We start from the raw sequence: 22,190 nt of genomic DNA on the forward strand, positions 1-22,190 counted from the left end.
CTTCTCTGGGCAAATTCCACCACATTGTTCTCCAGACCCGAATCCAAGCCCGGCTGCATCTGCAAACCTACCAGGAAAGCTCTCTGTGCTCTTACTTATCCAGGCTTCATCGTGATTCCATGAAATTCAAAAACATTGTCCGAAAAGTAGGTCAGGGTGACCCATTTGAAACAGGAAGGGTGAAGTCAGAGGGTGAGGCAGATCTTTACAATGATAAACAAACACAATTGCGACCTTTTGTCCCATTTCCGAGTCAGTCTCTCAAGGTCTGTAGCTTCTTGTCTGGAAATGTGGCTTAAAGATCCTGCTTCATCCCAACTGTTCATGTAGGCATTTCTGCTGTCCTTTTTGGTGGAGCTGGTGTCCTCTCTGGCTACTCTTAGCTGTACTCATCCAGCGCTCACAGCATCACTGTACATCCCTAGAGGTAGCTGGCTCTATACTTGGTGGACACAAGACCCTGTTTCTTTCCTGCAGCCTCTGGCAGGTTTGGAGAACTCAGCTCTGGTTTGGGGCTGCCCGGTAGGAGTTCCCATCGCTGACAGGCTGGGGAGAGACTGTCTGCCTGCGACAGCGGCTGAGCGTGCTGCTCGCTGCCACCCTCCCCTTGCGGGGAAGGTGAGGGAAGCCCAGGGGTCTCTCTGATGAGGTCCAAGCACCGCAACTTCCTTCATCATTTGGCGAGGACCAGCTGGAGATACTCAGGGCACACTGTGAGAGGTGGTTAGCTGATGTGGACTTGCTAGCAGTCAAACAGAGGCTGCCAGAGGAAAGATTAGGGGATAGAAAAGAGGGGGAATGCTGTATGTCTGGGATTTGTCCTCTTTCCACCCCATGCATGTTGCTCAAGTTGAATTTCAAGGCTCAGTAAGTGTGCCTGGCCACCAGCTGAGAGCAGGAGCGGCAGCTGAGCCATGACATCCCACAGTGCCGGTGGCGTGTGAGCTCCACAGCAGCGCGGGAAGAGCAGGTCCTGAAATTTCCCGGCATGGCTGGCTCCTGCGCTCCAGATGGGCCGTCTCAGGAACGCAGCGGCTGCTCTGCAAGGAAAAGGCATTTACGTGGATGTAGGCTGGGGGAGCTGATTTAGTCATAGAATCATAGAATCATAGAATCGTTTTGGTTGGAAAAGACCTTTAAGATCATCAGGTCCAACCATTAACCTAACACTGCCAAGTCCACCACTAAACCATGTCCCTAAGCACCACATCTACACGTCTTTTAAATACCTTCAGGGATGGTGACTCCACCACTTCCCCGGGCAGCCTGTTCCAATGCTTGATAACTCTTTCTGTGAATAAATTTTTCCTGATATCCAATCTAAGCCTCCCCTGGCACAACTTGAGGCCGTTTCCTCTCATCCTATTGCTTTTTACCTGGGAGAAGAGACCAACACTCACCTCGCTACAACTTCCTTTCAGGTAGTTGTAGAGAGTGATAAGGTCTCCCCTCAGCCTCCTTTTCTCCAGACTAAACAACCCCAGTTCCCTCAGCTGCTCCTCATAAGACTTGTGCTCTAGACCCTTCACCAGCTTCATTGCCCTTCTCTGGACTCGCTCCAGCACCTCAGGGTCTGTCTTGCAGTGAGGGGCCCAAAACTGCACACAGTATTCGAGGTGTGGCCTCACCAGTGCTGAGTACAGGGGGACGATCACTTCCCTAGTCCTGCTGGCCACACTATTTCTGATACAAGCCAGGATGCTCTTGGCCTTCTTGGCCACCTGGGCACACTGCTGGCTCATGTTCAACCGGCCATCGATCCACACCCCCATGTCCTTTTCTGCTGGGCAGCTTTCCAGCCACTCTTCCCCAAGGCTGTAGCGCTGCATGGGGTTGTTGTGCCCCAAGTGCAGGACTCAACACTTGGCCTTGCTGAACCTCACACAGTTGGCCTCAGCCCATCGATCCAACCCTGTTGTAGTCATCCCTGTTGAGCTGGTAGGTTTGATATTGCTGGAGATACTGAGCTGCGATATCAGTCAAGTGTCACAGGGGCCAGGTGCCAGCCTTGCGTTAAGCAACTCCCCTGCAGTGAGAAATTGGTGTTTAAAAGATTTGGGTACCCAGACTGTCTCCAGTATAAGGCAATGTTCTAGGTCATTGTTTGAATCACACCTAGTAAATCATAAGCATAAATAGGTAACCTGAGTAACGTGGCCTTAGATTCACTTAAATGGATGCATGGATCCATCTCTGGTAAAACTCCCCCAGCTTTGGTGGCCTTAGCCTCGATCAGCAGCTGCCTGCATCTCATTCCAGCTCAGTGACAGTGGGAAAGACTGAAACAGGCTGGGACAGAGGAGCTTCTCAGGATCTTCAGTCTACCCACGGCCACTGGAATATCAACCAGTTGCTGAAAGTATGTGCAGTTCCTGGAGGGAAGCGGGAGCCCTGGGCTTGGCAGGGGAGCTGGAAGGCAAGTGTTTAGTCCTCAGTCCCTAAGCAAGAGAGTAAATACAGGAAGGCAAAGAAAAGTTTTCCACAGGAAAAAAAAAAACGGGGAAAAAAAAAGTCGACTTGCACACGATTTTTATATTGAGATGCACTTGTCAGGACCTATGAAACCAACACTTCACTAAAAAAGCAAAAGCCATGAAGGGCTCATTTGCTGACAGGCTCAGCCTCCTGTGGCTGTTGAACTCAAGACCTACAGGGAAGTACAATCATTTATACTGTGCAAAAAACCACTGGGCTTTATCACAGCCTGCCACGGGAATACAGACGTCTACAGATCTGGGGGTGTAGCTCGAATCAGTGGGCAAGATTAGAAAGGTGGGAAAACTTCCCCAGGGGAACTGAAAGCAAAACAACCCCCCAACCTTCAAAGGCAGCTTAGCAAGAGGAACAGATCCCTCAAGCTGATTTCTGTAGGCACTGCTTATCATGCTGGAGGTTTCACACTTTAAAGGCTCACTTCCTCTACAGTGCTCATACAACATCAGTATAATAATATTTCCCCCTCCTCCCCAGTGTTAGTCATTATCTTCCAGCCTCCCATATGTCTTACCCAGTTCATAAATGCTGTTTGTGGGCTCTTCTGCAGTGTCATCCATTCACACGTAACATCCAAACAATAAATAATTGCAAATCAAGGTTTGTTTTCCCAGTGCTGTCAGATTTTTTTAAGACTCTTTACAAATACCAAGTGCAATGAATGGTCCTGAACCATGGGCAGTGATGCCCATAGCTCACGGCGAGGGAGCTGCTAACTGCAGCCTGTGCCTGCTGTTCTCTCCTCTCCCCTTCCATCTGCTCAGGCCTCTGGCTGTCTGTCCGTCTGTCCTGCCATGGTTTGTCAAGCCGCATCCTCTGGCTTTCGGGCAGCCAGTGGGCTGGCAGAGCTGGCATATGAAACCAGGCAAAAATCATGCTCTTCACCCCTTCACACGCGTCCCCGTGCATTCGCACAAGCAAAACAGGACCAAACACAAATACTAAGTGAACCCTTATAATTTAAGGCTGTTTTTTATCTGGTGGTGCATGTAGTAGCACTGATATGTTCCCTCTTTTCAAAATGTCCACATGGAAGTGTGCAGTTCTGCATGTCTGTAAGTCACTCTTCCATTAAAGAAAGTAGAAAACCCACGGCTTTGTGTGTTATGTGCAGAGACAGGCAGAGCAGACTGGGTCCTCTGCAGAAAAAAAAAAAACACAAGAAAAATGGTAATGTTTGGGGTGATTTTACTTAACCTATTAAGAACTGTACTTCTGACAAAAGATAAATTGCCAGCACCTGCAGGTGGCATAACAAAGAGGACCTGAAATGTCCTGTATTAGCATGTACGTTGGCTCAGTAAATTGTCTTTTTTCTATTTTTCTATCTTTGGTCCCAGCCTATTCACTACGTTACCTTATACAACAACAAAATATTTTCTAAATAAAGCTCCAAGCCCAAAGACCCCCCACTAGATAAATTAACTGAAGTAAACAAGCAAAAGCACCTAAGTGGAGCTAATTATATATCTGCCAGCAGCCTTGCTTTAAAGCACCTTAAAGGTGAACATTTTAATTACTTAATGTGCTCTATTGTTCTTGAATTAGATACGAGAAAAATAACATTGATCCAATCCTTTTTTTATTTTTACGCACCAGAGTTGGAAGGCGAGTGGCTTTGTAAGGGGATTATGCATGCATTAATCCTCCTTAGCTATGATAAAGTTCTCTGCTTCCTAGTGAGATTGTTTAACCCTCTTCTAACAGCTGCAGCTAGCTCCTAAAGAAAGAAGCTGGGGAAGATGAATTACAGCTTGGGAGAGTTGAGAAAAGAAAGAAAGAAAGGTTTGTCTCTTATCTTTTCCCATGCGGAATATTGCTCTCATACTAGCAGGAAAACAGCCTTAAATTTAGCGGGTCCTGTAAGAAAGCAGGTGAACAGGTTCATTTGGCCATGGATCCCTTTGTTTCCTTTTTGACCCTGTAACGGGCTCAGAGTATCAACAGCACCCTAAAAGCACACTGTGCCATCAGGAAGAGGGGTGACTGAAATAATTGCCATCCATTCAGATGGGAATTATCTGTGGCTGGAGTACAGCATTTCTGCATTTGGAAAAGAACATCACACTGTAAGGACTAACAGGGAAAAGAGATGAATGGCTCCAATCAACAGAGCAACACGGGGCAAGGGCCTGGACTCACCCCTTGTAATTTAGGTGCTTCCAGGAGGTGCTGTGATGAGAAGGCTGGTGTAGCTACATGCCTGCTGCCAGCAGTGGAGGCTCCTTCGGAGGTCACCTATGACTCCAGAGGGTGACTAAACCATCTACAACCTGCCTTGCTCTTTGAAGGTGCCTACTGAATATTATTGACTGGCAAGGAAGCCTACGGGGCCTCTGCACCTAATTTGGGCTCTCCCATCGGTCGTCTCATGTGGAAATGAACACAGGCGTCCTGTCCCGCTGCTGGAAGGCGAGAGGCTGGCCGCTGTGTGAGGGAAAGCAATATGGCTGCTGTGGGAGTGGGGTAAAAAATAACTGCGAGTGAAGCAGCACAGAGGCTGAACCAGACTGTCACCAGGACACCTCTGTCACCCTCTGAAAGCTGAAGCCTTGTGGGATCATATTAGATGTAAGGATAGAGATGAGCCAGGAACCCAGCTCAGAAACAAAAGCCGTATTTTGATTCCTTTTTCTTTTCACATTAAAATGGTTGGCATCCTCCTATTGAGTTCAAGAAGTAATTAGTCCTTGATGAAAGATGTCTGACATGTCAAGGCAGAAGAGCATGGCTGATGGAAGCAAACACCAGGGCCTGGACAGGATTGAGAACAATATTTAAAGAGCAGAAATTAAAACTCTTTAGTCTGGTACAAACTCACTTGGGTCATCAGCTCCTTTGCTCTTGCTTTAACAAAGCAGGGAAAACAGCATGAGGCAAAGGAGATCAGCCCACCCAGCAATTTTAATAAATGCAAACCCAAAACCACAAGGGCCTTAAGGTCCTGCTATTAGTGGCAGGACTGTGCCAAATCACCCACTTCTGCAACTTACAGAGTTTCCTCATGCAGGTGCAAGAAGGCAACGCGTGCCTGGGCACACAAACCCCCAGCAAACAGGTTTCTCTACAACAACGTGTTGTTGTTCATTAGAAAAGAAGAAAAAGTCTAAATGTAAGTGGTGGCCAAACTCCCACCTTATCCCAGCTCTAGGCTCTGCAGACATCGAGGTCTTCAGAGAGGTGACTGATGTTTCAGTGGTTGGTGCTCCAAGTGATTTATAGCAGTGTATTTTTGAGTCAGCAGTTGCTTGGAAAAACCGTGCTGATTTGGCATGGAGTTGTGGCCCAGGTACGTAGCCTGGGTTTCATGCCAGTTTTAGCAGCCAGTGGTGCACAAGGAGTATGCATAGCCATCTCCATTACCAAGATAACGGTAGCTAAATTTGAAAGATTCACTGCTGAGAGAGGCACAGGACTGTGCTCGCAGCTAATCACAGCAGCTTTTCTCAGAAAGATCCTCTGGAAACTTGCTAGGGGCCGGATGGTCAGATAAGCAAGCAGTGAGTGATGGTCACTGTGGAGTCTCACAATAAGGACAACCTTGCAGTAAGCTGAGAGACAGAAGTGATTCTGGCCCGTGAGAAATGGACACATGTGAGAGAAGTAAAAGGTCCAAAATAATCTCACACCTCAAGACAGATGTGGAGCATCTCAGTGGAGAGTGCAGCTCTGCAGGGAGAATGGTTACAGCACCTGCCTGTGCCCAAACAAGCAGCAAGGAGACCATGAGACCAAAACATTGTTTGTAATGTTATTTATTTTAGAACAGTTCCAGCTGTTATTTTTTCATGTATGTGGGGGAACAGTCTTCCAAATTACTAAGAATTCCCTTTGAAATCGGTTCTGAATCAAACACAGGACAAGAACTCCACTCCCAACCTCTGGCTGTTGTCCCTTTTGCAGCCCTGAGTCAACCAGGATCACGGGACTTGGTGAACTGTGAAGGTGACAAAACAGCCTGCCTGTGTCATCCCATGGGAAGTCAAATGTATTGGGCTACAAGCATTATCGAGAAGAGCAGAGAGCTGCCAGGTTGGTTCAGAACCGTGGTGCTCCAGCATGCCTTGGAGATCTGAAGATCTCCTACTTTGCCCTACACGTGTTGACCTGCCTTTAGCAAACACTAGTTTTAAATCAACAGATGAGGTATTGGTCATGAAAGCTCACTGGAAAAGGTAGGTAAATTGAAGTAAGCCAGAAAAATAAAATGAAGACCAGAATATATGAATGGAGGAGGTGCGTCACCTCACTCCCGTTCCCTCTTTGCGTAACACAGCATGTTTTCGATTTTAGGGATTAAGAGACGCGGATAACATTCTCAGATTTACTACAAAAGTCCTTTTTTAGCAAGTTCCACGATAATTTTCTGGTAAGAGCATGGGAACTGAAGGTCTGGGATCTTACTCTTCTCTTTGTCTTCAGCTTCCTGAGGAAATGTAGACAAGTCACTTACACTTAGTCCCCATTTCTAATCTTTAACATGAACTTTTTGTTCCCTCCCACCCCCAAATCAAGTTTGCCATGTCCTATGCATTGTTTCAAAGAAATTCCTTCTACATGGAAGCGGTGCGAGAAGAAAACTCTACAGCATGAAAGATCATTACTGATAATCATGTTACCGGCCCTGTGAGAAGCACTGGGACTGAATGAACGGCATGTGCTGCCGAAACCTGAAGTCAACAATTGGAACACCTCAGCCTGAGAGATGTTTTGGCATGTTTAGAGAGCATGTCACCAGGAAATGGTAATTCAGCTCTATCTGGTTGCTCCACCCCAATCTCTGTCCTGCTGTTCCAAATGCATTTTAAATGTGGGCAAGTGGAATGCGCAGATCCAGATTTGGGATCCAAATATGGCAAAGTCAGCAAACGGGCAGAAATGAGAATATTTAAAAAATTGTAAGCATCATTATGCATCACCTACTGCTCTTACACCACATACACAAGGGAAAAAAAACCCCCAAACCTAAATGTCTGAGTTAATTTAATAGAAGGCCTTGGTTTTCTTCCAGATTATTTATTTGATTAATGGAAATATGTTTCCTTTAGTGGTATTTTTCACTGTTTTTTTTTCTCTCCAGTAATAGTTTTGTGAGAGCAAGTACTGAAGTCAGGCTACAACAAAACCAATACAGGTTTCTACTGGTGGTGACCCTGTACAGAACTGGATTGAGAAAACCAAGGACACCGTGTTTCCTCCTGCAAGGAATGAGGGTTGCAATTTCTTCTCTCAGCTGGCCACATACAAGTTAAATGATCTGGAGGTTTTTTTCCTAAGCCAATAGGAACATCTCAGTGTTAAGAGACAGAAGTCATAGTAATTGGTACAGATCAGGTGCCCTGTTGAGGTTTGTGAATAACAGGATTTTCCAAATCTTAAAAAAAAAAAATGCTCAGTGTCTCTTATTGGAAAAATGGGAATTCTTTGCAAATGGTATGAAGCTCTGAACACTTAATGAAACATACCGAACCATCCTAAACTTTGAGCCATATAAAGACATGAAGCAATAAGAATCCACACATGGTGGCTTTCCTTTCTGAAATGGGACAGCAGGGATGAGGGACAGGCTCATCTGAGCACGCACATAAACTCACAGCTTCACTGCTACAGCCAGAAACTCAGGCGAGCGTGCAGCGCTGGAGACCGTGGCCTGCTCCAGCTGAGTTCCTGGGAGCAAAAACCAAACAACCTTTTCAAACAGCGGTCACCGTGTCCCATCCTGATGTCCTACACAAAGAGCAGTGGGAACAGGAGGAAAGCCAGAAGGACCCTGCCCAGAGCTTCATCCCAAAGGTCTCCTGGATAGAGTAGTGCTCCCTTCAAACGGGGAAGGTACTTAAACAACAAATTGGTAGTCTGTGTGTTTGGTAGGAACCAAAATAGAAGTCTTTCACTCTTGCTCTCCAAAGACTAGAGCTATCATTTCAGATTTTAATTAAAAGCCTCCTCAAAGCTACTCATTTGATTTTATTTTGCTTTGGTTGTTCTGCAGCAAGTTTGACAACACGGGCACTTTGCAGGCCTGTGTGTACAGCACATGTAATTAAAGTCAAGAGGAGTTATGAAGTCTTTAAAACCAAGCCAGGGTGGCTAAAGCCAGTAGCCCAAAATTAGAAGCAACATTTGAAAATCCAGGTCACGTTCTCCGTGTGTTTGTGTTACAGCATCACCTAGGGGCTGCAGTGAGCTTCATGCCTGCTGTCCTGGACATTATAGACATACACACAGACTTGGGTGCTTCCCAATGTCCAGGCGCACAGAAGTCATTGTCATAGAGACCACAGTCAACCAGGCCCTGAGCATTTTGATGAGAAAGTTCATCTGGTAGATATATATGTGTATATATATATACATACACACAAGTATTTGATGCGTTTTTTTAAGCAAGAACCACCGAAATACTGAATTGGAGGGTACAGCAGTTGTAAGACATACTTTGGATCATGGCCATAGGAATGCTACTGCTGCAAATTCCCCTACTCTAAAAAACATTAAATAAGCCATCCAGTTATTTCATGATCATCTGCAAACTGAGATCCATGAAAACTATGAAAATTAAACCCATGTGTATGCTTAGTATAGTCTGGCACTTACATTGTTGCTGATTATAGGAATTCAATGTTTACAATTTACATTCTTTCCCAGACTTTCTTTTTTTTTCTGAATTGAAGTTAAAACTCACTTGGTTTTACCATAATATAATTTAGACTGTTGAGGGCAGCAGGACTGCTCCTTTGTGAGGCAAGCCTGCAGCTACAGCATCGATAGATGAGTGATCAGATAACAGACCGTGCATCTTGTTGGGCACAAGCCAGCAATCGTGTTGTCCTTGTGCTTTCAACACAGTGTATGAAGAGCTTGTGGCTTTCTAGCCCCACTTTCTCTGAATAACAATGTATGTTCTCAATTCCTGACCAGCCATGCTAAACCAAAAGCAAGTGAGCAATGTGGGGGATGTCTTTGTCCAAAACATGTTTCCACCCAATTGTGAAACTGCCCCTGGAGGGAACTACCTTAATTTGTTAAAGCAGGACCAGTCCCTGCCAGGGCTCCAGAGACCAAAACTGTGCGGTGGCAACAGGTAGATAAGGCAGCAGAGCAGACCTTGAGGAGAGGGAAACAGAATACTGCAGGAGGCATTTTGAGTGTACAAGGCTTAAAATCAGCTCAGAAACCTCCAGTTAAACCCCAGCCCATGATTGTATAGCCCTTAGTGCTCCAGCATGGTAGGATGAAGAAATACCAGTGGGAAAAGAGTGGCTCAGGAGGGTAGTGCCAAGGCCTATGGGGATGTTATCCGGATGTAGCTGAATATGAGTGCTCAGACATCTGAAAAAAGGAGCACTGTGCTCCTCTCCCTTTTCCAAGGGGAAAAGTAAGCTGAAGCAGCAGTTCCTCAAGCACACCATACAGGGGAGAACTGGTTTAGTGCTTCCAGGGTGAATTTCCATACCAGTGACAAAAACTGAATGAACTGCAGGTATCAAAGTAGGCATGGACACCAATACCTGTTTCAGTCAGTACCATACCAGCTTTTGGTTCTAGCTTCCAGTCTGTGCCAAATCACATTATCAAAATAGTGCGCAACTTGCACTACAGGACGATGGAGCAGAAATGTGGCTGTCCAGGTCACTTGCTACCCTGACACTGCTGCACGCACAGAAGCAACTACCAAGACACAAAATAAGGAGTGATCCTTCAAAAGTAGCAGAGCCTCGTGCTTACAAAGGAGCACATTTTTCAAGTGTTGCTTCTTAAAGGAAGTTTCTTCTAACACTTCAGTTTTTTCCAGTATTTTTAACTACAACCTCAGAATTTATGGGCTGTCTATAAATTAGTATTCAAATAGATAAGTCACATTGGAGAAAAGCCCTTCCCAGCAAGGCAGAAAGTCCCAGTATTCACTGTCTGTAGAGAGAAGGAACTGAGGAAAAAAGGGACTGCCATGCTTCTTTACACACTAGACATCAGACCAGTGCCAACAGCAGCAGAAGAGGAATCAACAGCTCACAATCAGTTTTTAGTATAAAAACAACTGGAAACTGCCATTTGGAAACTATGGCAGCAGTGGAAGCCAAAGTGCTTCTGATAGTCGACACCTTTTTACTGACAGAAGTTCACTTGCTAATAGCGCATCTTACAGTTCTTCTACAGGAAGTCTCATTTCTTCCTTCAAGGTCTGTCATGAGACCATCTTGCAACTCAGTGTATTGGGTTTGCGTGGCAAGGTTTTGGTAGCAGGGGGGCTACAGGGGTGGCTTTCTGTGGGAAGCTGATAGAAGCTTCCCCTATGTCCAAGAGCCAACGCCAGCCAGCTCCAAGACGGACCCACTGCTGGCCAAGGCTGAGACCATCAGGGACGGTGGTAGCACCTCTGGGGTAACATTTAAGAAGGGGAAAAAAAGCCCTGGGCAACAGCAACTGCAGCTAGAGAGAGGAGTGAGAATTTGAGAGGAACAACTCTGCAGACACCAAGGTCAGTGAAGAAGGAGGGGGAGGAGATGCTCCAGGCACCAGAGCAGAGATGGCCCCGCAACCCATGGTGAAGACTACGGTGAGGCAGGCTGTCCCCCTGCAGCCCATGGAGTACCCCACACCAGAGCAGGTGGATGCCTGAAGGAGGCTGTGACCCTGTGGGAAGCCCATGCTGGAACAGGCTCCTGGCAGGACCTGTGGCCCCGTGGAGAGAGGAGCCCATGCTGGAGCACAGCCGCTGGCAGGACTTGTGACCCCGTGGGGGGACCCATGCTGGAGCAGTCTGTTCCTGAAGCACTGCACCCTGTGGAAAGGACCCACATGGGAAGAGAGTGAGGAGCCCTCCCCCTGAGCCCTCCCCCTGAGGAGGAAGGAGCAGCAGAGACAACATGTGATGAACTGACTGCAACCCCTATTTCCCCTCCCCCTCCGCCACTGGTGGGGAGGAAGTAGAGAAATCAGAAGCCCGGGAAGAAGGAAGAGGGGGGGTGGGAAGGTGTTTTAATATTTAGTTTTATTTCTCATTATCCTACTCTAATTTTGATAGGCAATAAACTAATTTCCCTGAGCCAAGTCTGTTTTGCCTGTGATGGTAATTGGTGAGTGATCTCCCTGCCCTTATCTCAACCCACAAGCCTTTCATTATATTTTCTCTCCCCTGTCCAGTTGAGGAGGGGGAGTGATAGAGCAGCTTGGTGGGCACCTGGTGTCCAGCCAGGGTCAACCCACCACACTCAGTTCTCCCATCCAATAGTAAAATAAATCCAAAAAGAATAATTAAGTCTAAGGCAAGACTTCTCCTGTACACTAGGGAAACTTCGGAAGGCACAATATAACTGTTCATATTATCAGATCTGCTGCTCTGAAATAATAAACTACAGCAAAACCTTAGTGTGCACTGCTGGCTGCTCGTGAACCGCTGCATTTGTCAGCATGCAATTACATAGAATAAAATGCAATAGCTTCTAAATGCAGTATGTAATGATTTCCTATGCCTTGCAGGTAGAGACAAACACACATACTGGTGACATGGGTTGATTTACTGAGTTATTGCAAAATACAATACTTTGCAATCAATACAGAGCAAGTCTATTCAAAAACTATTAAATACATGGTAACATCTGTGTCCTCTTGTGATAACAAAGTAAAATATTCTGAAGTTTTAACAGGTGGAACATCAAATGATCTTCACAGAAGAGTAACAAAAGCACTGGTTGAAATCACACTCCAAATATTTAATTAGATGCAGTGTATGATCTATGCAGCAACTTCAATACTGGAATCCAGTACTCAAGGCTAGCTCTGGTTCACTGTATACCTGTATTTTAAAACTTTCCATTTTTATTTAATCCACTACTTAAAGTTCTTGCCACTACGCTCTGCTTACACCATTCTGCCCCAAATTAGCCTCCCTTCAATGACTGACATCATTGATGGGCAGCCTCTGGAAGGCCAATTCAGATCTCTCCATAGCAGCAGGGGAGATCACTAGAGGACAGAGAAAGGAAAGAACATCAGAAGCAGGAAAGTAGGAATGAGAGGCTGTGACAGAACAAGTAGTTAAAAACAGCACAGTGCATCCATGACTGTTACAAAATACTGTTCAAGCAGCAGAATTCACACGTGGATGCTTGTTGCTAAACAACTCAGTGATTTGTCATTGTAGGTGTTACACACATACAGAATTCAGCAATAGCACAGTAAATGACACAGCTGGGATCACTAATTTTACAGCAGTGATCAAAAGCACCTTTCCAATGCCTGCCAGTGCAAAGCTCACGTCCAAAGACAATGGCGCTGAAAATACAGTTGTCAGTGGAGGGCTTGTGAGAACACATGTGAATTCCAGCCAGAACTGCTGACAGAGAACACAAAGTGCCATTTTCCAAGCAGCACTTGAATAGTTTACTTAAGTTTCCCCTCTCCCTAGCCATCTCTCTTTTAAAGTAGTTAAAAAAAACAAAAAACAAAAAAACAAACAAAAAACAAAAACAAACACAAAACCCACAACCCAAACAAACACAAAAAAATTGAAGCAAAAAGACTTCATGGGAAAGGCTTTTAAAGGTGTTGTCAGACAACGTTTCTTCAAGGCCTAGCTGTTGTAACAGCATACAGAAGTCAGCTTCCAACAAGATGACACTTCATATTTGCCTTTCCAATATTTTTAGGGTGCAATTCTGCAGTGTGAGCACCAGGTCTGCATTTACAAAATGTGTGCTTGTCCCCACAGGCAAGTAGACCTTGTACTTCAGCATCTGCTTACACACATAAGCTTTGCATATGTAGTTGGTGTGTACACACCTGACAAGTACAAAACAGGCTCTCACCTTTGAAAACCACAGTACTTAAAGCCATTAGACTTCCAACCTCTTGCTTTGGTATTGAATCAATAGAAAGTTTACAATGCAATTCTTCAGTCTTACACAGACTGAGTTATTAATGAAGAAAATAAAAAAGTAACAAATCTGAGTATCCAAAGAAATCCACAAGTACATTCAACATGTAGTACATTACAAATAAGGAGACAATACATGGAATTGCTATAGTATGAATGAAAACCAAGTAGTTGTAGGAAAGCCTGGAAGTCTTCCCAATGTTTCTCATGTAACATTTAACGTCACTGTAGCAATAATGATATAGCAGCTTCTACTACATTACTTCCCAAGTTGTATACTTTATGTTTGATTGAAAAGGGGGAGGAAATGAAGGGCCTCTGAGGAGTTCAGCAGCAACACTTAAGTGCATTGAAAACACTGATAATCTGTGGCACATAGAAATTAATGGATAACAGGATACTTTTTTCTGTTTACAGTATCATACGCTTGTATAAAGTCTCTGCTGCATTTTTTTTTAGCACTTAGTCTGTGGCAAATCACAGTAACATTATGCATAGAAAAAGGAAATCCCATTTTCTTATGAAGACTAAGTGACTAATGGGTATTACTTATCCTTGCTTAAGCTATCTACCCCTCTGAACCCCATGAATCCCAAAATCTAATTGGCACAAAAACATTTTGATAACTTAATATAGAAACTGATTGCTCTTGATTGTTTACCTCTTGACTTGATCATTACGTTCACTGCTGGAGAATTATCCACTTTGCTAGAGGTCAGAGTTAATACATTAAAAAAAAACCAACCAACCAACACCCGCCCCCCCAAAACCTGCAAGAAAGAGTGACTTTGCTGTCCTGTATCTGACTGCATGATAGGAAATACCAAAGCAATGGTGTACATCACAGTAATACCATGCTGCCTCTCATACACCAAAGAGTACAGCAAGTTTTCACAAATAATTAGGTTTATGGAAGTAGTAAGCAACTCAGCTTCAGCAAAAAACTGCCTTATCACCAGGCTTCTTAGGGCATCCAAGCCTTCAAAGCAGTTTCTGATATCAGTCTGAAGACACTGGCATTTCTGGTTCCAGCTGAGACAGAGGCAAATTAGAGGGGAGTGGGAAGGAACATTGTACACAATGTGACACGGCTGAAAAAATGACATATTTGCACTTGAAGATGCAGAATACACTGCAGTAAAGGAGAAAAACAACTAGATGACATGACACCTGCCTCTGAGGGCAGGAGGCATGGCCCTCTACTTTGCAACATGTTTATATATAAGTATTTTAAAAACTCAAAAGAAATCAGATATGTAACAATCATGCAGAAGGACAACGCAGAACAAAAGAACCATGTTTGAAAGTCAATTTTGCATCCTTTACAAGAAACCTGGACCCACTTCTTCACTGGTAAAACCCTGTCAACAGGTCTAAAGAGCCTTTACATAAAAGCAAGCAGACAAATACAAGTATGGAAATTCTAAATACTTACTAACTGTTGTATAGAAAAGTTTAGTTGTGAAACTGAGGGGCAGAGTTGCTCTTAGTCAAAGGATTGCATACTCTTTAGAAAAGAACAAAAACACAGTAAAACAAAGCAAAAAAAAAAATCCAACCAACTATGTCAACTGATTATCAGTTTACTAACCTTTATGTTTAAGTCCTCAACTAAGACATTAAAAATGCACTTGCAACATCTGAACAAAAAACAGGGTGTACCTGCTATGTCAAAATCATTTTTCTTTCCAGCATACTCTCCATTAGCTTTTGGTGCCACATGCTGAAGAAACTAGATTTAAATCAGTGAATGGCAAGTGTCAGCAGGCAATGATTTGCACTACACTGGTGGCTCCATCTTGATCATCCTTTTCTTCAACACCTCCTTTTTTAACTTTTAAATTTAAAAATCAATCTTCCATTTGGAAATTCAGAGCCAGGTCTGGTTTTCTTTGTCATCTCTGGTCACACTGTAGGATATCTTCAGAGACCATTCCTACTTCTTGCCGATTCCATTCGTTACTTTTGATTTGGAGTGCCGATTCCTCCTTCTAGATGAATGGCTTTCACTATTGACTGAATGTTTTGGTGGACTATTGTCAGCACCTGCTGAGAAATAAGTATTTTTTTTACGTATATACATACTTGACATTGTCAAGCTCTTATCTAAAAGACAGTAAGGGTTTCTAGAGCTACAACGTTTACAGCAGATTATTTCAGGCCAATACAAACTGGCTGATACTCATACCCCATCTAGTGGCCTGTTTTGTAAAAACAGCAATTCTTAAGACTTCTGTAAAATTCTCCCTCCTCCAAAAAAATTCAGGAGTTTGCTATAGCAGAATATAGTGGTGAAACATCCTCCATTTTAAATGACTCTGAGAAAGCAAAGGGAGACAATGGGGACTGAAATAAGAATTCAAGAGCAAAACATGAAAGAGGCTGAACTTCATAATTAATGAAGTAACAGAAAGACAAAGATTTGCTTGGCCAGATTTCTCCAGCATATATAAATGGGAAAAACATTTTGAGTGCAAGAAATTTTTCTCCAAAATATAAAAATCCACAAATTTACTAAACTGAGAATAAATTAATGTCAGCATGACGAAGAATCATGTATCAAATATAAAGGAGCTTTGCTGTAGATGCTTTTCAAGCATATGATAAATAAATATTTTTAATGGTACAAACCTCTAGAGCATAAACTCTGACAGAGACAACTTCCAGGTGTGAATCTTGATATTTGTTCAATAAGCAAAACCACACTAAAGAGTTAACAGAGGAGGCAGGTAACTTAACTGACCTCTAGTGTAGGGAAAAAGAAGTCAGAGAAGGAGGCTGCCTTTGCTTAGGACAGAGAAAGCTGTCTATGACCATCAGCACTGCACTGACTAGGCAAGTGTCAACAAGAACACAAGCTCCAGGGCACATTTTTGACTGTTTCTTAACAAAGCAGGAATAAAAGCACAAGTCATATGTTTCAAATCAAACATGCAATGTTCAGAGAGAAAACCTGTCCACAACAGTTATGAAATGCACAATGCCCTAAAACTACAAGAATAGCCTGAAATAACGGCAGAAAAATTCAGTTGCTTCATTAAAAAGATAAATACATTTCCAAGAGTTAGAAGAAAAAAGGCAGTAAAGCCAAACAGCTTTGCAGATGATTCATCTGTATAGCTCCTGCAGGGATGTTTAAATAAGTCCAGTTGTCTCCAAGGTAAGTTTCTCAAGCCTCATTTCCTAGTGCTGAGCCTTAATGCTACCACTTTGAGAACATATGTGCAGAAGTGCCAATACCTCTACTGAATTTAGAATGAAGCCAGGAAGCATCTGGACTGTACGGGCTGTCTTCGCTTTCTGATAAGGTCTGCAAAAACAAGGACACAAGTCATTGGGATGCTAGTTCTTGAGATCAGCACTTCTCCTGTTTGCAATTAGACCTGTAAATTTAAACTGTGGCAGAAGTCCTCATAAAACATCCAGCCAGTGCTTAGGTCTTTTCCCTTCCTAGTTAGGAGGTACAACATAGATGATACAATAACAACTCACCACTTGCCACGTGATCTGTTGTGTAACCAAGTATTCTTAATATTCCCCTAACATTCCACCTGTACAATGGGAACATTAGCTAACCATTCATCCCTGAATGCTTTGCTAAAATTATGGCCTCATTCTGAGTAACTAAGAGGGCAGCATTCTTTAGAAACCACAGTGTAATTTGGGAACTGTCCAAGGCCCGCTGAATTCAGAGTTCTTTCTACTGACTTCAGTTAGACTCTGGACCATCCCCCCTCACCCCCATTTATACCAGCTCTGGTAAAGAATTCTAATATCTAGGAGCTTTGCAGTTGTAACTCAGGTATAAAACAAAAACAAGCCTCCTAATAAAGTACCTTTTCTCGGTGGCCGTAGTATTCTGCATACCAAACCATACCGTATAAACACAGGAAAGTTGTAAAGGCCTAAACAAGAGAGAAGAAGAAAAAGAAAAAATAATATGTAAAAACTTTTACCAAATTCCTTGCTGGTTCAAGCTCTCAGAGTCCCTGGAGATTCTGCATTCAGAGACTTTCCTGTACATATATGTTCTGCTACGATGGGGTATGCAGACCAGTTCTCAATGGGAGCATGAGAATACATATAGATCACCCACATACATGCAGGATACACTGTCAGGACAATTTTTGTCCTCGCCCTGTACAGTCATCATACAAAGGCAGTTGGTAGGCACTTGTAGGTGTATTATTCAGAACAACCAGTCTGGGAGAAAAAGAATTCTCCTTCTCCCTGCCCCATGCTTCAGGCAGGGTTACGCTCTGATCCGGGAAGCAATTCAATACTTTAGTCTCTAAAGTTTCAGGAATAAAATTGTAATGCAAAATAAGAGAACAATAAATTCAGACTCCCTATCACCTGTTCAAACTGCGTTCCCAACTAAAGGGAGAAGTATTTATCTGTCAGCCTATTATAAATGCCTTACTTTTCACTGACCATTAAAAAATGTGTTTGGCATCAGAGTTAGAAGTCTGGCAAGACAAACATCCATTTACTGTTGTAAAACGGGCATTTCATTCTGCATTTGCAGCAATCACACTGAAGTACAGAAAGTTGCAGGCTGAGTGAGAATGATTTGCCTGATAAAGCAGGGTTGTTTATGTAGTTGTAAGACTTCAGTGTGAAACAAATGCATTACTTATTAATGCTATTCATTAACTCCCATTCCTTTCCAGTGGGCACTACAGGTAGCACCTCCAAAGTTAGCCTCAATCGAACTGACATTTTCTCTCATAAAGATAAAATATTTCATTGTTAAGCACTGGTGAAGTGGCTATATTCTGCTATGTCAAGAAATAAGAAAAAAAAAGTTATTCCAGTCCTTTCAAAGTGTGTTCTAAATGATCTCGCATTTGCTTTTCCTAGGACGTGCACAAAGCTTTTTACCAGCATTTCCCCACAGTGATCCCCTGATGCCAATGTTCCAGAGAGGAAGCTATTTAGATGCTTTAAATGCTTTTGCCATGTTTTATGTTTCACATGAGAAATCCCACTTACCACACAGAGAAGCCAAAACACAACATACAGTATTTGTGTTTTGGAAAAAAGATCCTGTCCAAACTTTATGCACACAATAGCTTCAAGGAAAGCAATAACTCTGTGGGTAAATGAAAGAAAGAAGGGGGGGGAAAAGTGGTTACAAACACTGAGGATTTAACTCACACATTCACAACCCAGATCCCAGACTGTCAGCTCTAAACAAGCACTACTCTCTAGTGAGCACACACCTCCCCAACACCACCATTAACTAAAATTCTTTGGGAAACTTATTTTTCTTTCTATACTTTTCTTCATCACAAACAGCATCCAAAAAGTGATGAATTGGCAGTTCACAATTCCACGAGCCTCTGCTTGTCCAGAGAACAAGCAGGAGTGTGTGCCAATAGCAGAGAATTTCTGTTTATACCTACCACTGTGATTCAGCCCTCACCAGATATAAATTTCTTTTCCATGCTGAACAACCAATAGGCTCCCTGTTGGGTAAACTAGAAATGTGCTTTTGGTATTTCTCTACTGGGTATAAATTCACTACAATTCTAAATAGGCTACTTTGATTGCTTCAGATGAATTTTAATGTGAAAATTAACATGCAACAGCATTTCAAAGTCTCTGAGAAACCACGCATTTACTCCAGTTTATGTGTAAACTCAGGTCCACGTTACAGTATCAGAGGATTTGGGAAGAAATGTGAGAGGAAAAATTGCAATATTTACTTTCCTCTATGGCATTATAAGAATCAAAACAAGTATCTCCAGCTCTCTACCCGTTACCAGGTGTTTACATATTTTCAGGCTCAAAGCTATGGAGGCTTGTCCACCACTTGGTGTGGAACAAGAGGTTATGAATCCAATGCTTCCATCACCTGCCATGGAAATATATTAAGTTTGTGTAGGTCCTGGACACAAAATTACACCTTTTTAAGAAATACAAGTGTAGAAACGTCACTGGTGCAGCAAAAGTGTAGAAAATTGAGTCTTCTCAAGCTGAAGCAAATCATGAAAAAAACTATTAAATTTACAAAGGTTTAATACTTAACATGTTCAATAGTGACTTTGAGGTTGTACATGAGCACATGCATGAACACTCCTCTTCAAACACATGCAGGCACACTTAACATCAGGTCAAGCATTCCGGTCTCCCAAGCTCGACACTGCAGGACACATTCCCTACCGGCACTCTCCACAACCAGGGAGCTGCCAAAAACAGCTCTACTGCCTGGCAGACAGGACTCAGCTCCCTCCGTGAAAGAGGGAGGAAAGATGTGTGCATGACTTAACCACTGGTATTGCAGAGATGGTCCTGGTGCAAATAATAAATTACAGCTTTCTCTGTACCATCTAATGTGACTTGCAGCATGGTGAGTGGAGCCAAAACTTAGAATTGTGGAAGTAACACCTAACTGACCAATACTGCAAATTAATGAGGTGCATATTAGTAAAAACTTGAGAGCAGTGCTACTCTGTTGGGTCACCAACTATTTCTCTCTCTTGGTTTTATATTATTCTTACTGATCCAGCTGCAGATTAAAAAACAGTTAAACTGTAACTACAGCAGTGGGAACAGAAAGACCACCATCAGGAAACAAACATATGAGGGTATGATATACTCGAAGGTATAAACAAAACAAAAGGCTATTTTCAACAAGGACTCAAAAAATGATACAGCTGTTTGTGCTGCATTTATATATTCTTTCCATTACTCTTGTCAAGAATACTTGGGTTAAGCGCATTGTACAAGAGGACAGCTATTACAGTTAAAGTGGTAAATCAAAAGACAGAAGAATGCTAACAGTGAAGGGTGCTAGTGTCCTACTCAAGGGTGATGAGAACACTCAATAGAACTAAAGACACTTAAGTTTTTATTAAATCAAAATGGTCTTGTAATGTCCTAACAGATATTCCTTTTTGAAAGGCTTCATCTTAATGAAAATGGTGCAATTTCCAGCAGATCTGTTTTACTGGCCTTGTTCATGCCTTACATCACTTAGTGTCCATCTGTTCAAAGTGATGCTACAGTGTATGTCAAGTCACAGAGAACACAGTTTCATACTAAAGCAAGGCACTAATTTTAATTATTCCCATGGTTAGGCTGTTACAAATTCTCTTTGTGCCTTTAGAAGTGTGTCTTGATCATCATAGATATGAATATTCTGTATACTTGCTTTTAATTGCCTCAGAAATTATATTCTGTAAAGTTAAATTACTGGAAGAGTGCTTCTTTTCCAACAAGCAACAGGAACTCCTAGTGTTGCTCTGTTTTTTCTAGCATACTACAGAAGCAAGCAGTCTCAAGGAGAATACTTACTCCATGCACATTTCCCACAATTAGATCAGACTATAGATGAATGTTCTATTGCAGTTCTTGCTATGCGATCATAAAGAGGTATTTGGGCATCTGTTTATTGACATATACTACATTAATGTGTTCAGTGAGAGCTTTGAACCAAGGACGATGGTTTCGGTAAACCTTAACAATTTTTCAGAGCCAGAAGGCAAACATTCAGCATCTTATTACCCTTCAGTTTGCAAAAGAATATGGTTACATTCTTTCTCTCAGATGAAGTTCATCTTTCTTTCTTCATAATGCAGAACTTGAAAATTCTTCCCCCAAAATTATAAAATTGTTTAAAATGTCTCTTCTATAAGACTGTAAAATTACCATCTATAGTTGAGAAAATTTCCTTTTTCATATAAAAATCTCAATTCCTAAATCATTTAAATACAGATTTCAGTAACATGTCTGTATTAAAATACACGTCTCCAAAATATTAATACAGTTGATCTGTAACTACGAAGATGTTCATGCACAGAGCAAGGTTATTTGATTCTAACTGTACATTAAGTAGTCATATTAACTGTATGATTAATTAGTTATCTTCAGTACTAAAGCACCATCCACACCAAACCCAGAGGGACAGGTTACTCTGCTATGATCATTAAAAAAATCCAATGCCTTTTTAAAGACTGTGTATGTTACAGATTCCCTTTAGGAATCATAATGCATGTTTTGAGGAGTGAGATCCTCCCTAAGTAAGGAGGTTTAGGCTTACAGAAAATATTATCAACTCCTACTCAGCACCAGTAAAACTAAACAAGAACAGAGTTACTACCTTTTGTATGTCCATTGGATGTTACACTCATGAGTTGAAGACAGTAATAGATCCATCCAGGAATCACAGAAAGTTAGGGATTGGAAGGAACCTCGGAAGATCATCTAGTCCAACCCCCCTGCCGGAGCAGGATTGCCTAGATCATATCACACAGGAACGCGTCCAGGCGGGTTTTGAATGTCTCCAGAGAAGGAGACTCCACCACCTCTCTGGGCAGCCTGTTCCAGTGTTCAGTTACCCTCACTGTAAAGAAGTTTTTCCTCATATTTATGTGGAACCTCCTGTGTTCCACCTTGCACCCGTTGCCCCTTGTCCTGTCAAGGGATGTCACTGAGAAGAGCCTGGCTCCATCCTCATGACACTTGCCCTTTACGTATTTATAAACATTAATGAGGTCATCCCTCAGTCTCCTCTTCTCTAAGCTAAAGAGACCCAGCTCCCTCAGCCTCTCCTCATAAGGGAGATGTTCCACTCCCTTAATCATCTTCGTGGCTCTGCGCTGGACTCTCTCTAGCAGTTCCCTGTCCTTCTTGAACTGAGGGGCCCAGAACTGGATACAATATTCCAGATGCGGCCTCACCAGGGCAGAGTAGAGGGGGAGGAGAACCTCTCTTGACCTGCTAACCATACCCCTTCTAATACACCCCAGGATGCCATTGGCCTTCTTGGCCACAAGGGCACACTGCTGGCTCATGGTCATCCTGCTGTCCACTAGGA

At 42.9% G+C, this 22,190-nt stretch overlaps 1 protein-coding gene across 2 annotated transcripts in view; it reads right to left on the minus strand.

Annotated features, from left to right (window-relative positions):
* Window positions 1–11,987: 11,987 nt before the first annotated feature.
* The window catches only part of PTDSS1 (phosphatidylserine synthase 1), a 35,052-nt gene continuing 24,849 nt past the window's right edge, over window positions 11,988–22,190 (minus strand). The window contains exons 10-13 of one of the 2 annotated variants that reach the window (XM_068395950.1): window positions 18,362–18,461; window positions 17,203–17,271; window positions 16,607–16,676; window positions 11,988–15,412 (exon numbers count right to left, since the gene is read on the minus strand). In XM_068395950.1, the coding sequence (XP_068252051.1) occupies window positions 15,303–15,412; window positions 16,607–16,676; window positions 17,203–17,271; window positions 18,362–18,461 (349 nt within the window). In that variant the 3' untranslated portion in view covers window positions 11,988–15,302. Of the gene's footprint in view, window positions 15,416–16,606; window positions 16,677–17,202; window positions 17,272–18,361; window positions 18,462–22,190 lie in introns of both variants that reach the window. The other variant, XM_068395949.1, reaches the window with a different exon arrangement.

The sequence above is a fragment of the Nyctibius grandis genome, chromosome 3, assembly GCF_013368605.1.
Source record: "Nyctibius grandis isolate bNycGra1 chromosome 3, bNycGra1.pri, whole genome shotgun sequence".
In the NCBI taxonomy this organism is placed as follows: Eukaryota; Metazoa; Chordata; class Aves; order Nyctibiiformes; family Nyctibiidae; genus Nyctibius; species Nyctibius grandis.